This window comes from Cyanistes caeruleus, chromosome Z (genome assembly GCF_971803275.1).
Source record: "Cyanistes caeruleus chromosome Z, bCyaCae1.hap1.1, whole genome shotgun sequence".
In the NCBI taxonomy this organism is placed as follows: Eukaryota; Metazoa; Chordata; class Aves; order Passeriformes; family Paridae; genus Cyanistes; species Cyanistes caeruleus.
Window position 1 is genome coordinate 69,294,534 of NC_141732.1, and position 18,941 is coordinate 69,313,474.

Sequence of the window (18,941 nt, forward strand, 5' to 3'; positions counted from 1 at the left end):
CTGGAGCTTACTTCTTGTTCGATCAGAATGTAGTATTTGTATTTTCCAGTTTTTGCCTCTGCAAAAAAGGAAAATTTTCTCCAACAAAGTTATCTCAAGAAGGCTCTTTTATCTTCTTCCATTATTTTTCATTATTTCACCTATTTCTGTCACATAATTTATGTTTTGTTAATAGCACAACAATATTAATAAAGCAAATCATGTTGCTATAATGCCTATTCTTCTCAAGTTGCAATTTTGACATTATTTCTGTAAGTTCTGCTTTCAGTTTTCCAAATAATAAACCGAAGAGAGATACATTATAATCCTTGTGGGATAAGCCTTTTTCCTTTAACCATACATGAATCCAAAGTGAAACCCTTTAACCTATTTTCATTGGGCTGTGACAGACTTCACAATTTAGAATTGCCTTTCATCACTGTATTAGATAGTGCAAACATTTAGATAGTTCTTAACTATAAACTGTTTATTACGTAAGAAAGAAATGCACTTAGAAATACAGCAGGGTACATTTTATCTCAGCATATGATTGTCAGACTCTTTACTGTGGCTGGCTTCAGGGTACAGATAGTGATGTACTGGCTAACCCAGACGTATACAAAAAGGAATAATATATGAATCTGTTAATATTTGCTGCTGGCAAGCTTGTGTGTGATTTCCAGTTTCTGGAACAGAGGTCTGGCACATATACATGTGGAATGAAAGGGTGGAATATTATGGATATGGAAAACTTACCTTAAGTTTGAAAGGGGAATATAGTATATTTGGATATCCTTCATCTTGTATTTACACAAGAAATTTCCAGATGTAGCCAGACTGCCCTCTTCAAAGCACAAAGCATGTTACATACTTGGGGGAAACTGGAAGATTTCCCTGCTGTTTAGCTGTAGTAGTGATATTCAGCAAATTTAAGAACAGTCATTGTAAACTACTTCTATTAAATATTGACATTTCACTGGAGTATTTTTAATGCTGTAGAGATATCAATATAAACATCAAATTCTATACATAAAAAAATCATCCAAATAGATAAGTGAATATTCCATGGTGAAAAGATATTAGTAAAACTTAGCTGGTGTGAAAAAAGCATAAGTCTCTAATGCTGGGATGGACAATATGCCAAAGACACACAATGAACTGGTAGGAACTGCATCTAAAAAGGCATATGTATAGTAAAGTTTTCTAGTGGACAGACATTAAGACATTCCAGGAATTAATTCCTGACAGCCATGTCTTCTGTATGTCAGCATATGCAAAATGAATCCTGTATCTGTGCAAAGATTCAACAACCTTGACTTCCTAACACATGGGTATAAATACCCTCAAACGACCTTCCAATTTATGGGAAAATATTAACAGCAAGTCTCAGATCTTACACTAGTTTTGATTACTCAGTCTTAGCAGCATCAGCTGTAAAAATCATCTTAGCACCAAAATGAAGTTTGCAAAAAAAATTTCCAAATAAAATTTCCAAATAAAATTTGGACTTGGATCCCCATAAAAAATAAATAAATAAATAAATAAATAAAAAATAATCTCACATAATAATTTTTCATCTAAATCTGGGTCTTTAGTTGTACAGTATTTTTTCAAAATGGCTCCAGTACTTGTGAAACCTTTAGTCTCTAAAAACTCTACCTTAAAACTTCCAACAGCACACCACAAAACTAAAGCTTACAGAAACCTTTTCAAAGCAAACCATCACTAAATATAGAAATGTATTTATCTTACATCTATAAATCATGCAATTATTTGGAAAATAGTTTTAACATGACTATTTGTAATTAAAATGTACAGAGCTCAGATCTGTTTCATTTCAGGGCATACTGCGACATTCCACTTTTCCTTCCCTTATATTTTAAGGATAAGGTGGCTTAAGGGCGTGTGGAAAACAGCTTATTGGGATTACCACTTGATCACACCACTTTTGGGAATATTCATGTAGGTAGTACCTTATTATACGGTTTAAATTCAATATCATTGTGAATTTTAAGTTCTGCAGGACCACTTTGAGCTTTAGCTAAGTAATTTAAACTGATCAAAATACATAAATTATTCTAGCAATTTAAAACCAGAGTAAGGTTTTAAAACCAGGGGAAAAGAAAATGCTAGCAAAGCAGTAACTTGGCAATATTGTATTAAATGCTCGTTTCTGAGCTGAAGAATGGAGTTAAACCTACAGCTAAGTCTTCTATGAAACAAGAAAGTAAAAACATAGAGGTTAATCACTCACTATAAAAATATTTCCTTGAGTACTGAATCAATTTTCTTAATGAGAATTATGTGAAAATCACAAAACACTGTATCTTTCATGTTCAGATTTGCACTATATAAAAAAATAAACCTATTACAGATGTACAAGACAAACCTATTACAGAGGTATCTGTCAAGACTAATTCTTTACTACTTACAGTGCAGCCAGTAGATAAGTAAAAGCTTATAAAAACTACTCAAATTTAGAAATGCTAGAAAAAAAACAGACAAGATTTTGAGGATACAGGCTATTTTCTCAAAGGCATTTAAAAGACATGACCACTTTTCTTGCAAACTCTGCCTCTCCTACATCCTTATTAACATTTCTGTATCACAGCTGCCATGATATACCATAAAATAGGTGATGTGTGAAATTGTGAAACATGATTCAGCCTGTCATACACAGAGAACTTGTTTATGCACTCCTGTGCTGAACACACCCAGGAAAAGTTCAAGGAGAAAATCTGTGCAACAGGTAGCCTCATCAGGTGTTTTAAAAGATTAAGGAAGGCTAACTAAGCAGTCCAGCTTTTTACCCTAAAAAAGCCTATTTGTAACTAATCTTATTTTTTAATCCTTTCCTGCTTATTGTGGAAAATGAGGGGAGGTTTTCTGCTCATTGAAGAGATTTCAATTTTAACTCACAATTTGTTTCAAAAATTACTTCAGTCTTTCCCCATTATTATGAATGAGTGTCTCCCATTTCTGGACAGGAAAATCAGGCACAAAAAGGTTTACTGATGGCAAGACACTCTGCATTCTAGATGCTAAAGATTGACTCCGTGGATCAGTTTGTTCAGAAATATGAACAACCGCAGGCTTGCAAAAAGCTCTGGATGGGCAAGCACAGGCAAGATGAGGAATTTGAACTTATATGAACTACAGGTAAACTTCGCTGTTTAACTAGTTGTATAACTGCACTGCCCTGTGAACCAGCAATTTTCAAGGTCCTATCTTATTTTTGACCACTAATGCTCTTCAACTCTCTGTATTCGCCAGACACTTTTCTCCACATCTCAGAACATTTAAATTGAGAATGTTCTAATGTGTTGTGTTATGATTGACTATTTCACACTGTTGTTTCCACTATTCATTCAAAGTTTGAAGGAAGTTATTTTTTATGTCCTTTGAAGCTGTTATTTTAAGCCAAGTTGACAGTGTTCATAATATTTCAAATATGCTGACAGATCACTCCGCTAATGTGCACTGTAAATGCACATGTACATGAACCTTAAAGAAAAAAACATGCACTGACAAAATAATATATGTGAGAAAATAACACAGATTTATGACAAAACAAAAAAAATCCTCTAAGGCAGGTGATTATAATGGATCATGATCCTACTGAGGAAGTTTGGAAAAAGGCAAGGCAGAGCTGGAATGCATTTGGCTAACTTCAGCACTAGCAAGTTACCAATGTCAGTGTCATGAATTAAGAAAAAAAATCTTCCTCCGAAAGTTCCAAAAGTATTTTTACTCTCACTGCACACAGCTGGGAGATTTGGAATCATACCAAAAAGGAGTGGAAGTAAAAAATTGAATGAAACATTCATGGTGATCATTACTAGTCAGAAGTGAATTGATCACACACCAAAAGCGCTCCCTAGGCACAGCAACATAACAAAAAAACCAAAAAAAAACCCAAAAAACCAAACCAAAACAAAACAAAAAAGCAAGCAGATACTGAAGTGTTTCAAAAGTGGCTTGGGAAAAAAAACAACTGATGAAGATGACTTACAACAAACAGCTACTTTGACTTCAGCAGGATGGATAAAACATGACATAGAGAAGATCTTGTCCTCCTCAATTAAAAATCAAAAATTATTTAATCACACCATTCTAGACCAAGTTCTACAGTGTGAAGCAGTGTACAACACAGGTGATGTATCTGTGGTGATGGGGATGCCACCACACAACAGGTTCATTTTTTATTTCTTTGCCTTTGATTGACACATTGGTATGATTCCTTAAGACAGGTATAACAAGCAGAGAATAAAAAAAAACCTATACCAGCAGTGTAGATACTATGACTACAGTGGCAAAGGAGATTTATGGGGTAGCTTCTGTCCTGCAAAGTGGTACAGTAATGACTTCCCACCAACACTACCCCATTGTGCCTGCTTCTGAGTGCCCCTTTTGCTGTTGGAAAGGGCATCATCAGACCCTATTTCCTATTGGGGTATTCACTTCTGGCCTTGGAACTGCTGCTTCATACTTTAATAGGACAAAAGGCAACAGGCAGGAACTGATGCACCTGAACATGAGCAGGAACTGATGCACCTGAACATGAGAAGGAACTTCTTTACAGTGCAGTGACCTAGCACTGGAACAGACTGCCCAGAGAGAATGTGGAGTCTCCCTCAGTGGGGATATCCAAGAATGATCTGTACACAATCCTCTGCCCTGTGCTCTAGGATGGCCCTGCTTGAGTAGGGAGGTTGGAGCAGATGACCACTGCAACCTGACCAAACCTGTGATTCTGGGCTGCATCGATGAGCCTTTGTCCGTGGGAAAGCAGGGGCTTTACATTTTCACCCAAGAAAACAGAAACTTCCTCCCTGCTGTGTTTGACAGTGGTTTGTACTCAAAAAAAAATGCACCCAAAACTCTTCACACACAACCAGGAGACAGGCACTCACAGTGTGAGCCATAATCTGGATGGACAATTTTCATGGATTTCATTTGTGCTGTTACCACCATATGCAGGAACAGTGGTTTGGGCTCTCAAGACCAGAGCTGAAATGTCATTTACATTCTTGCACAAAAGCAAAATCAAATTCAGACAGTCACAACAGACCTTTATTGGGTCATCCCAGTCATACCAGTACAGTCAAATAAGCTACAGTCCATTTTAAACACCTTCCTGAGTATCTCCTTCCAGCTGCATATGGACAAAGCACACAGGATAAATAATGATGTCAGAATCATTCCAAACTGATCAAGAATAAGAAAACATGGCAATTATTTCTGCTTTCAAACACTAGTGACTTTTACTACTGACTCAATAGAGTCTTGTTAAGATAAACACAAATGCTCTCTTAATTTTGACCTGCAAGTAAGTTGTACTGTAGCACAGCAAAATCTATATACATACGGCTATTCTCTTGTTTTAACAGAACCAAATGGTATTTGCCGTATGGGAATTACAGCCTTTCTGTTCCAAAATCAGAAGTTAATATTTCTACCACATATTTCTTCAAGAAGTTTAACCCTCACACCTCTATCCTAGACAGCTTTACCCATTTTCCTGTGTCACATAAAATTTGTACCCCCAAGAACTGCATCGATTTGTATTAACTTAGCATTTTCTTGTTCACCTTTGCAAGCATCTCTGTATCTTGTCAGCCCAATAAGTGCTTTCATGATTCCACTACAGCAGTCACTCATCCTCTTCTTTCTAATTGTTATGATGAACACATTTTCCATTTGAAATTTTTTTTCTTATCCCTTCCCCATCCCCAAATATAAGATGAAAGCTTTTTCTAATTGTTTAATCAAGATGCCTTTTGAAACACTTGATTCTAACTGTATACAGGGATCTCCAGGACACCAGAAGTCTTAGGTAAGAACACCACTAAAAATCCAGTTTACCTGCTCCTTTACCCAAAAATCTTGCACACTTCTTAATGAAATTAACAAAGACAAAAATTCTTTAGACATTAAAAATACAAACCCAAGAACACCACAAACTTAATTTCCACTACAAAATTACTTCAGTCTTTCCTTGTTATACTGGGGTCACCCATTGGAAATTGCACAAAATGCACAGGATATATCTTTAAATTACTCATAATCACCTTAAACTGCACTCAATCAGCATTGCAATATGTCATCTTACAGACACAGAAAAGTTCAAAAGGAAAAGCACATGAAAAAGCAGGCTACCAAGAGCACTATTGTTAAAACTACACCAGAAACCTTAATATTTCAGTACTGTATATGTTAAAATAAACAACATACACAGGTGATGAAAGCCAGTCTCTGAAAAATTTATTATTCTGTTAGACCAAGTTTACACTTAGGATGAATTCTCAAGCTTTGTGCCATTAGGAAGTTTTACTAGGTTTATAATGGAAATAAAAACAGAAATAAAAATAGATTACAATCCCGAAATACAGGCTGTACTTTGAGTATGATCCACAGGCTTGCTTTTCCTTTTAAATCTATACATTTCCTCCTGCCTCCAGCAATCAAATCTTTTTAAATCTTTGTAAAAAGCTGCCCAGATTGTCTGTTTTCCTTTTTAAAATTAAATATTTTGAAATATGAAGTTGAACAGACTCATGTAACCTGTACTAGACTAGTTCAGCTTTACTTCCACAAAACCATCCTACTGGAATTGTACAGCTTTCAAAGATTTATGACACCAGTTTCACGATCTTGCTCTTCTTGCCTCATTTCCTCACTGAACCTATTTCTATTTTCTCCTCCAATTCATGCCATTGGTATTTATCCCACTGTATCTTCTTTGCATAAGATGGGCATAAAGAGAGGACATGGATGATTTACTAGGATGATTATTTTTCAAAGCAGTTAAGCTTAGCCTGGTGAATTTGCACTTGACATTATAAAATTAAATTCTTGGAAGCAGGACTGGTTTGTAAGCTATACTATAGAAAGCAAGAGTGAGCACTGAATGCTCTAAGCCTCAAATTATAAATTAGTAGCAAGAATTATACTTGTCAGGTCAAGTCTTAACTACTGGAAATCAATTGTTTAGTTCAGTATGAACAGAAATATTTCCTAATTTTGCTAAGTTTGAAATAGTTTCCATTCTCTTTCTGACCACGATGCATTTACATAAATGGTTCAAGTTTGACTCAGTGTTAATTTTTACGCATTAGCTAATATAAGAACATTTGCCATTTAATGTGCAGCATTGGCCATATCCTCACCCATTTAGATGCTGTTCTTCTCTTACCTATTACATGGATTAATGACTGATTTAGGTATTAAGAGCTACTCCTCAATATATTCAATATCTCAAATAAATTATATAACAACAAGAAATTACGGCTTTTCTCACAAGCATTCCATCTTAAATGAATAATAATCTAGATACAGATATTTGGTCAACTTTTTCTGACACAGACTGCCAAGACTTTTCCCAGAATTTTGAACTTAGTAGTAGCCCACTTAATGATCTGTTGTGAAAGGCAGAAGAAACTCATGCCTATGAGTTATTTGGTTTTCAGGACAGAGGGGAGAGGAGAGGAAATAAATAAAAATATAAAAGTACCAAAACTGATTTTATCTGCTTCAACATTTACACTTGAAACAATAGAAGCATATACTGTTATCAAAAACTGGACTTACACTCATATTTCTGTCCCAGATCTGGATTGAGCCATCTTGACAACCAGCTGCAATAAGTTTCCCATCTCTGCTGTATGTGCAAGTCGTAGGAATCACACGTTTACCTTGAACTGATCGTGGCTTAAATACACTTTTGTGCTTTTTTTCATTGTTAACATCCCAAGTCCTCACAGTTCTGAAAAAAGAGTTTAAAAAAACAGTTGTTTTTGATACCGTTAATATATATAAAGTAGTTCTTCTTGTGATAACACCAAACACCTTTTCCAGCACAGATGGCATAATATCATAATATTGTTCAAATTAAGTTGTAATGGCAAAATAGCATTTAAGATATGAGGACAACTTTTCAAGTAAGAAACATCATATTTACTAAAATGCATCTGAAGTTCAAAAAAAATTTTAAAACACACAAAAAAACCCCAAACCAAAACACTTTTTCCCAAAACTCTCATGAAAATACTTCAATAACTTAGAAATTTGAAGAAAAAAAATTTTAATACACAGGTACTACATAATCTCCACTGCCACTGGAAATCAAGAAGAGGAAAGTATTCAGTTCTCTACAATGAATGAACACTTCAGGAAATAGGCATGGAATGCTTATACAAATCCATAACTTAAACAGATTTCTTAACTATTCAGACATAACAACAACTGAATATTCTGCTTTTAACTGGCTGGTTATTCTTCACACTTCATTTTTTAAAGTAATTTTAAACTTTAATTGTAATTTTATTGTAGTTCTCTTCCACTAATCCTGAAGGTCTTAAGAGTTCTGTTATAAAAGTGTTCTTCGGATATTTTAGAAAGACTCATTTATGCAATATTGTTTTTTCAAGTTGAGTTTTTCCCACATTATTAGCAAAACAAATACATCCTTTCTCCTTCTAATGGAAAAAGACTATCTGCCTGGATCTTCACTGTTCCTTAGATACAGAAAAACATCCAAATGAGAGAGAACTAAAACACTATACAGGTGGACCCTTTAAACTGTCTTAGATACAAATGTTTTCTGTCCATTTAATATGTTGAGGTCTTTCCATATAAAAATTCAAAACTCTTCTGGCATCTAATGCAGAGAAGAGTTTCAGAATTTGGCAAAGCAAGGAAGAGCATTCATTTAGAAAGAAAAAGTCTCAAGGTTCTCAAGACAACCCCATTTGTTTAGACTATACAAACATTGCCTATGATCCAACAGCACATAATTCACTGGTCTCTAGCAAAGCAAACACAACTTTAACAGAGGCTGCCCTTTCTCCACAATGAGACAAGATACCACAGCACAACATTAGGAACTTCCATCAGAGCTACAAGACCAGACAGGCCACAGAGCTGACCTATAAATAATTCTAGAACAAAACAGACAAGAAAATGAGCTGGAAATACCTCAGAGAGGTTACAATTAATTGCACATTTAATGACAGTAATGAGAAACCGGTAACTGGAACTTAGAATGAATAAGTAGAATTCATCTCCTGTTGTCCATAATAAAGTCAAGGTTAGTTTAATTTTCCAGTCTTCAAATCTCCTGTCTGTAAGGCACCACTTCATTGCTCTTTTTGGAGCTATAGCATAAGACATTCAAGTGTTTTGATGATTAGATTGGATTTGAGGTTCTGTATGGTTTGTTGTTTGGTGGTTTTAGCTATTATTTTAAATGAAACACTATATCACAATTATGATTAGGTTGATTAGAAGATCTTCAAAAATTGCTTTCATCCTCAACCATTATACATGATTCTGAAATTCCCTTTTTCATCTCCGTGTGTTAACCACCTCAGTCTCCTGCCTTTCATTCACACTTTCTCCCACTGTGATATCTGCTCAAAACTTGAGACTTTTTCCATTCCTTTTCCTTCATAATATTCAATTCCTCCAAAATCTCATTTGACTGTCCTATACCTTCAGCTTCTCTTCTTCCTTCAGTGGTGTCCATCACCTACTGTTAAGCTCTGTCCTCTCTTACAGTGCAAGTTCCCAAGCACTGCCTTGGCACACCCCTTCTCAGATGGTGCATCTGTAAACACAGTTACGTGCAGGGAAGTTCAGAGCCTGCCTTCCCCTTTCATTCCAGATGCTTCACAAGGATCTCAGATGTAATTCCAGAAACAATCTATTGAGAATCCTTTACCATCCTAATTCTTTGTTTCTGCTGGCATGGAATGACTTTTTTTAAACCTTCAGTTTCCACTTTTTAGGGCTCAATATCCTGTCAAAACCTCAGAAATTGGCTACACTAAGAACATACTCAAACCTTTTTATCATTTTACCTTTCCACTGTAAAGGAAGAAGATGCACTTGTATACTCTTATTCCTTATAAAATCCATTTGAAGAAGTATGAGCCCTAAATCAGCTGTAATATAAGCAGGTCAGTTGAAAAATCCAAGTTCTCTGAACTGTTGCTTCTGCTGCAGACAGTTGGCCACACTCCCACACATGAGTTACATGCCCTGTCAAAAATGCCCACATAGCCTATAGTATATATTTAATAGTCCCTCAGTGTTTTCTTAATGTCTTCATACTGAGCATGTGTTTGCTGCTGCCTTGCTGCTACTGAACCTAATGAAAAAAAAATTCTACTGAAGTAAATATTTTTTAAGAAACCACCTATATATTAGTTACAAATCTGTCAGTCATTCCCAGAGAGCCCTTAATTCTCGAGCTAAGACTGAGCTCTTTAATGTCTTCTTTCACATAAGATTTTTAAAGTATTTTTATTCTTTATGGAAACACTTCCTATTTTTATTTTAAAATGGCCATCTTATTGCAAACACATCTCATACTACTATGTGCAAAATTTCAGCTTAGCATGGTTTCTGACTGAATCACCACCAACTAAAACATGAGGAGTCATTTGTAAACTATGTATGTTTTATATTTTTCTTCAGACCAGTTAGAGACTAGAAGCAGGGATCACTGAAGAACCCTGGAGACATACCTTGACTGGAATGAAAGAAGGTTTACACTGGACATTAGGAAGAATCTCTTCACAGAAAGGGTGGTTAGACACTGGAATGGGCTGCCCCAGGAGGTGGTAGAGTCACCATCCTTGGAGGTGTTTAAGGAAAGACTGGACATTGCACTGAGTGCCATGGTCTGGCTGACCATGGTGGTGTTGGGCCACAGTCTAGAATCAATCCCAGAGGCCTTTTCCAACCTAACTGATCCTGTGGCTGGACATGCCCCGGCCATGGCAATCACATCCCAGAGCAAAATGTGTCCTGGGCTGCATCCAGAGCCCCGTGGGCAGCAGGGGAGGGAGGGGGATTCTGCCCCTCTGTTCTGCTCTGCTGAGACCCCCTTGGAGCATCCAGAGCTGGGTCTCTGAATAAAAAAGACATGAAACAATTGGAATGAGTCCAGAGGAAGCAAGAATGAGGATCAGGGGGCTGGAACACAATTCCTATGAGGAAATGAGAGAGCTGGGTCTGCTCAGACAGGAAAAGAGAAGGCTCTGTGGGGACCAAAAGCAACTTCAGGTACTAAAAGGGAGCTTGTAAAAAAGAAGGAAAGTGATTTTTACACAAGCAGATAGTGATAGCATCAAGGGGGACAGTTTAAACTGAAGGAGGAGAGATTTAGGATCAATACTAGGAATGAATCCTTTATTGTGACAATGTAAGGCACTGGCATAGGTTGCCCAGAGAAGTTGTGGATGTCACATTCTTAGAAATGTTCAAGATATGCTTGGCCAAGGATCTGAGCAACCTGGTCTAGTGGGTGGGACCCCTGAACTTGGCTGGAAGAGAGGGGAGTTTGGAATTAGACAACCTCTTAAGTCTCTTCCAACCCAAACCATCCTGTGATACTGTGACTAACATCTAACTCCTCCCATTGTAGTCAGAAGGAAAGGAGATAAAAAGGTAAAGAAGCATAGAAACCCAAACAATTTACTTCAGGTAATACATCTTTAAACTGGCAATACGGCAAAAATATATGGACTGCTTCCGTATATTGTGTCCCCTTCTGCTACTGACCCTCAATCAGCATACCATATAACAGTCAACTCAGGGTACATTATGTAATTATAGCTCTGGGGTTTCTTTTGAAATATTTCATACCATTTAACGATTTCCTCTTCCTCAGATATAATGAAAAAATAAATAAGATTACATTTTAGAAGTTCTGTTTTCATTTCCTAAGTTCTCTGAGCTCAGTCCGTTGTTTGTGTTGAAATGAGTAAAAACTTTTACCCTGCATCAATCAGATAATTTCCAGGACACTCATTTTGTTCAAAAAAACTCTCTTCCTAAGAGTATCTCCTCAGAAGTAAAAAAGTGGGAGATGAAACAATAGCACTGTTTTATGCTCTGTGTTGCACCACTTAGCAGAAGTATAATATTAATATTTATCTGCTGACAGGCAGAATCAAGGTATTTTTGAACTCAAGTAAAAACAAAAGAAAAACACTTCCTGAATGAGTCTTTTTTCCCACATGAAAACAAACTATATTTAATGAAAGTTTGCTCTTTGGTAAAAACTAAACACAGGGATTTTTTTGAACTATACTTTTAACATATACTGTTGTTTGCTCATTACATCAAGTTTCAATACATTGAACGATAAGCAGTCCCATCAACATTTATGATTTCTCTTTCACAAATTCCTTTTCAATTCAAATATCCATGAAAAAGGCTTCACATACACATGTTTAAATTTAACTTTTTAAATGATGGTTTCCACATCTGCAAAACAGATTTTGCAAAAGTGATCTTGTAAAGTTCTTGTATTTGCCAAGAGCAATTCAAAGCAACTTAGATTAGGAGGGGAATGTTCTTTTGGAAAGGTACTGTGGATATTTTCGTGACCACTGAGAAGTTAAATGACACATAATAAACAACTAATTTAATTACTGAGGTTCAAGTGGAGGCTTTGGCAGGTTTTTTCCTCAGAAAATATTTTTCCTTTCTTTTTCTCCCTTTTTCTCATGTTCTTATTGCTAAGTTAAAATTTCTAATAAAATTAATTATTGGCAATGCCGCTGCATTACACAAATTATTATAGTTATGTAGCTGCATTTCCCAGACTGCAAGCACAGAAAATTTCTCTGTCATGAGTCAGCTAGACACTGTCCTAATACAATCTGTTGAAATTCAAGAAGTGAACCAATGCTTACTTCAAAAGCCAGACCAGCCAAATTCCACTAAGCTTTTTCGTCCATCCCACCTCCTCTATTTCTACTGGACTGGAAAACTGTTGCACAATGTTGAATGTTATTAGCATTTAATATGTTAAGTCTACTCTGAATAAATAAGTGTACTTTTATCACTTGAAATAAAAAAAGAAGCAAAGAGTACATTATTGTTAAAAGCACAGATTAGGCTTAATGCTGTACATCTTATAAACTAATGATAGTGCCCACCTTTGCAATGTATTATAGTGCCTATCTGTGTAATATAAGGTTGCAAAGCTGTAACACACTTCAAAATCATCATACAAATACAGTGGCAGTGGAATTGATCATGCCAGTACAAGATGACACCAAATAATCAGTGATAGAAAATATATTTTTGAAGTGTTAAAGACTCTTTTTATATACAAAAAAGCAACTGATCCTACAGTAAGGGTTTTTTAAAATCTCTTTTATAACATAAAACAAACTTATATACAAGGGAATGAAATTAAAGGACTTCTTGATACAATGGAAAATTGCAACAAGCAGAATATGTAAAGAGGTTAGTTAAGAAATAGCTGCAAAGTTCTATTAAGATGTACTTCTTGCATATGGAGGTGCAACATTATGTCAGCAAGAAAACTCATACTGTGTTCTTTTTGCCCTCTCTCAGCAGAAGTTACAATCTTCTTCTGTTGGGCACATGGGACCCAAGGAAGGTTGAGTCACCTGCCAGGCAATGAAAACGTTTGTATACACAACAGGTGGAGAAATCCGGAGAAACTTTCCATACTTGGAAACTTATGAAAGGAAACTATGAAAACTATATGGAAACTATGAAAAGGAAACTTTGAAACTATCGAAGGAACTGCCAAAAATATGGACACAACTTAGTAATTGGTAACAATTCCACTTTTCTGTCACTTCAATAAACCCTAGATGTACAAAGCCAAAGAGAAACATTTAAGAGAGTAAAAAAAAGAAGTATGCGATACAAAGCAAATGAGCTAAGCAACTGTGAAAACATATTCTTCCGTATTTTCAAATTAAATGGGTATCCTTTTTTTGACAGGAGAAATTATCATCATTTGTATGTACAAAGTACAAATGTGCAAAGTACACTATCTGTATTCACAAGAGCAGCTGAATCTTAATTACTGGGATGGAGTAGATTAAAACATAATAACAATGAATGGGAACTGCTCCCATTCTCCAGTGTGAAGGAACCAAAATTCAACCAACTCAAAGTTAAAATGACACATAAGCATGTCTGAGAGAGCATGGAGAGTAGGTGTTCTGAATTCTGAATTCTGCTGACGACCAATATATGCAACATTTGAGGAAAACTAAATTAGAAGAGGAGACAAATAACTGTAAGAATATTAGCTCGGCTAAGAACTCAGACCCAATGGAGTGCTGTGCAGCATGTTCATGGAAGGAAAACAGCAGCAGCAATTACTAGTGAGTTATGACATACAATCACTGCTGACAGTCATTCAGACACAAAGGGTTACCCACCAGTATGTCTGTGGGACCCTTTAAAGGTTATACCATAAAGACAAAGTAGAATACCTATTGACATAACCTCTAACTTATGGCATAAAGAGTTTGTTTTTAATGAAATCAAAGACCACAAGCCTTCTGGACTGAGTAATTTTTGCTTTTTCCCAGATTAAACCACTGAGTCAGGCTAGCAATACAAAAAGGCACTCAAAAATTTAAGAGTAGAACAAATTTCCTAGAAACAAGTAAGCAATTAACATAATACACATCTTTTACATTTCTTTTATTCATTAGATCCTGTACATAAAATGGTATCATATTTGTATATGGATTGCATACCTATTTCAGCTGTTCTCTTCTGCATACCTCTACAAAGTGATGGAAAATACATCCTTTGGAATTTTGCACAGATATTTTTTAAAGTAATTAACTCAAAACCTGAAGATTCCCTCAAAGTATCTACAGATCAGTTAATCAAAATTACCACCTCCAAAATTCAGTCATCCTCAAAGATGATAGCAAACATCTTTTGCATATCACATTGGCAGAAAGGAGTGCCAAAATACTGCACAGTAAAAACCCTGTTCTACATTTTAAATGTTGTCATTTATTAACTATCAACAACAGCTGTTAAGTCAAAGCTCAAGAAAGAGCATCAAGTAACACAAAGGGAAATACTTTAGAATGGATCATAAAAGAAATTCCAAGATTCTGCTCTATACTGTCTTCCCATCTTTACTGAGAATTTCCCACTGAATTCCCAAAGCAAAATTCAGGTAAATAACTTGCTATACCCAATCTTCAAAGATTCCGAATGCTTTAATTCAAAACAGTAAGTTTCATCTGGGACCTAAAAGCTTCACAAGAGTTTTTTTTCTTTCTAAAGATTCTAAGACAGCCACAATTTGCTTTGAATGTAATTACTACCTTGGAAGACAGTATAGGACATTAATACATAAATCATATACAGAAAGGTCAAGTTCAAAAGGAAAGTAAATTATGGAAATTTTTCAATTAAAAAAGAAAGAACAACAATACTACATGTCTGTTTCATTAACAGTTAATAGTAGGTTCCAATGCAGTTACTGATGTTCAGCAGAATTTTCCTCACATCAAAACAAATACTCTGAATACAAATTTAAAAAAAGGGTTTTGTGGGAGAGACTTTATAACCTCAGAAGAAAACATAAAAAGAGCTATTATGGGAAAGAAAACACAAGCAGAAAAAGAGGCTGAGAAGGAGTATGAAAGTGAAAAGTCAACCAACTGTGTAAAACTGAAAAAAAAAGAAATAAGGTGACTGCTGGACAGAGCAGTACTTGAGGGTATGCAGGCATGCAATACTAGTAAGAATCCTCCCTTCTAAGCAAGGAGGATTAGTATTCAACATACGTGGTATATTCAGTGCTGCTTAGAATACAGAAAAATAGAAGAAATCTGAAAACATTGACTACATTCTGAAGACAGAATAACTGTTAGGGGATGAGGTCAGAATGGGGCAAACATCCTCCCCCACCTCACCAAATCAAACCAACAGCTTCAAGAACCTCTGCATAAGAATAAAACACATGAAAGGGAAATTATGTTATTGAGAGGACTTATTACTGAGAGAAGACTGCACTTAAAAACATTCAAATTCTGTAGAAGATGAATTGGAGGCAAATCACTCAGGCATTAAAAAACAAACAAACAAAACTCCAAAAAGACAACCAAATAAAAAAAACCCTAATCTAAAAACCAACATTCAAACATCCTCCAGAGGTCTGTTTAAAATCCCAAAAATGGTCTCTTCTGCCTGAGAAAATGGTCTCCAAATTAAAGGTATATACAGTACTGAAAATGAAAGCTGCAGGGCTAATAGTTTAATTAAAAAGAATTCATTTAGGGGTTCCAGTCTGTGTTGTTGTGATACTTTCTCAAAGAATTTTTTTCTTAAGTTTAACTCATGGATTCTGTCTGTTTGCCTCCCTCCCAACAGCCAATGTACAGGCAAAAACTGAACATGACCATCATGCTCCAGTTCCTAAAAGCCTTTCTCCCTTAGTATTTCCTTAAATATTAAACCATTTTCCTTTCATTTTTCCTTGAAATACATTTCATTGTGTTAGTGATAAATATTTGGGCAGCTAAACTGCACTAAGAGAAAAAAGTCTTGCTGGTTTTGAATTACCTTCTCACTGGGAATGACAGCTAATTTGCTTTGTTTCTCGTTGACGATGTCTTCACATACAAATCTGACTGAAGAAAAAGGTTGTTTATCTTTGCATCAACCATTAAGATGGCAATCATGGATGTCTGCACCAAAGTATATAATTTCTTCAGTTCTAAGTTAAGGTACCTTAAAGCAAGTCTTCAGGAAACCATGCACTGACTAAGTTAGAGAACTATCCCCTGAAGACATTTTATTCCAATGAGTAACAGAACCAGTCATTTTAATGAAGGGTACCGAGCACTGCAAGGAGTCAATATCCTTTTGAATTAATAATAATTCAAAGTCTATGTTAATGCTGTGCTATTTTAAAAACCTGCACACCGCTGTTTTCCTGAGACTGGATAGCACTTTACACCCACCAAGTCCTTCATTTACTATTCCTGCAACATCTAACTTAAATATTATTATTTCTATATAGAGCATTAGATAAATTACAGGTATTATGTGATTCAAATCTGCAAGTTGTGACAGTAAAAGTAGATACAAGTTTGTGTCGTTTTCCAAACAGGGTAAGCAGGCAATGAACTGAGATCTCATCTCCCACTTAGAAAAGATAAATTGGGATGTAATCAATCTCCCTAGGGGGTACATCTGATTAAGACCAAAGAGGAAGACTTCTGCTAAAGAACATCTTGACAGTTCAAGTTACTGTCACCTGCATAAATTGAAATGACTTAAGAGCAGTCTTGCGTGATACTGCGAAAGGAGGAGGGGGTTAACCACTAGGAAAACAGGATGCTCTCTGAAGAGCTGATTAGTCATGGCTATAAAATAGCTTAGACTCACTTGGATCTCAATTTTTTTTTTTTCACTCCAATAATTTAAACTGGAACTAACACTCAGCTGAACTCTTCATTACACCAGTGAAAATTCAACTGAAATTAAAACAGTCAAGGATTGAAAAGCTGACTCTACAAGCTTTAGTTTTAACTGCTTTTGCTGTAATCTTAAATCTCATGCAGACAATTTTCTCCAGGTTCAGTACCAATAAACTGCAATCTAACAAAGGTAAGTAACTAAAGGGAAAAATTGTAAGCCTTAACTATATTTTGATTTCTGAAGTTACAGAATCTGTTTTAAACAATGTAAAGTTTGACTCAGCTACATTAATTAATTATGCACTTTGGGCTACAGAAAATTTTAGAAGCAAGTTTTACTTTGTCATTATGTATGAAGTACCAATCTTCGTACAGTGTGCAGTGTAATCACATAAAACTTATGACCTACATATAAAGAGCAGGACAAACTACAGCACATAAGGTAAATGCAAATTTAGGTATTTGTACTTAATATCCAAATATCCACCAAAGTCTAAGACACTTCCCTCGTCCTCACAGGAATTCAGAAAGGGAAAGAGCATCTCTTCAAGAAAAGAAATTACAGTTCTTAGCCTCAGAACTCCACAGAGTCATGATACAGTCCCACATCTGTCTGGATAACCACAGAGAATATTTTTTCATATATCATCATCATGGTCTGCTCATAATACTTACACTACTGAGAAAGCCCCTGTATTCTTTTCTTACTTTTGTGTAAAGGTAAAAGTTTAAAGCAATAGATTAGTATACAAAAATAGTATTGAATTTTATGATTCTCAAGGATAAACAATAAGGGACTTATGTTCTCTTATTAATTATATTCTCCACGTGTGGTAAAATCGTGAAGGTTTTGCTGAGTTTAAAATGTGTAGAATTAAAAACAGTAAAGGCAGGACATAAGTAAGGAAACACTATTAACAATCTCGTTTTCATTTCAAATGAAAAAAACAGCAGAGAAGTGACTTGTTTCATAGCTTAATTTGATAAAAATATCTAACAGCTTTAGAGTTTGAACACGTTACTTGTAATCCTCTAGTCTTCCATTTGCTTGAAGCCCAGATATTTCTGACTGTTCAGATATTCACCTTTTAGCTCACTGCACAGCCTGCTGCTACCTGAGCAACCTGATCTGAATTAGCTTTGCACTAAGCAGGGAATTGAAACAGATGACCTCCACATGTCCTCTTCAACCTAAATTATTCTATGACTACAGACAGCTCAGAAGGGTTTTCTACCATGCATTTAGAACATATGAATACTCCTGGCAGAGACCCACACTTCTTATAGCTAAAATTCTACGAACCACAAAGAATCTGTTCAAAAACAAGTAAGAATAGAACTAAGTCCAGAATCACAACAAAGAAATACAAATGTCACCAGCATCTCTGATTTCTGTCTACCGGGAGACAGAAAAATCTGAGACTGAGAGAGACTGGAAAATCTGCAGAAGCTCCAGCTCCAACTTATGTCCATTGTCCTGAACACTGCAAAGACATATCTTCATGTCTTATGCCTCCACTTCCTAACTGCATGCATGAGCAGTTAAAAGTACCCACTCATGCACCACAGGAATCAAATTTTAACTTGCATCTGAAAGCACTCCTACAGAGGTCAATCAAGCAGCAGGAAAAATTCTCAATATTTTTGTTTGTTTTTCCCCAGCTAGAATTCATGGATGCTTCCTCAATACTTCAGCTATTCTTTAAGTGAGTGTGAATGCCCACC

The 18,941-nt window shown here is 35.7% G+C and overlaps 1 protein-coding gene across 2 annotated transcripts in view; it reads right to left on the reverse strand.

The window, feature by feature from the left end:
- WDR70 (WD repeat domain 70) overlaps nt 1-18,941 on the reverse strand; it is a 145,727-nt gene that overhangs the window by 48,578 nt on the left and 78,208 nt on the right. For both annotated transcript variants that reach the window (XM_086867640.1, XM_086867639.1), the window contains exon 10: nt 7,570-7,744. In XM_086867640.1, coding sequence (XP_086723766.1) covers nt 7,570-7,744 — 175 coding nt within the window. The remainder of the gene's footprint in view (nt 1-7,569; nt 7,745-18,941) is intronic.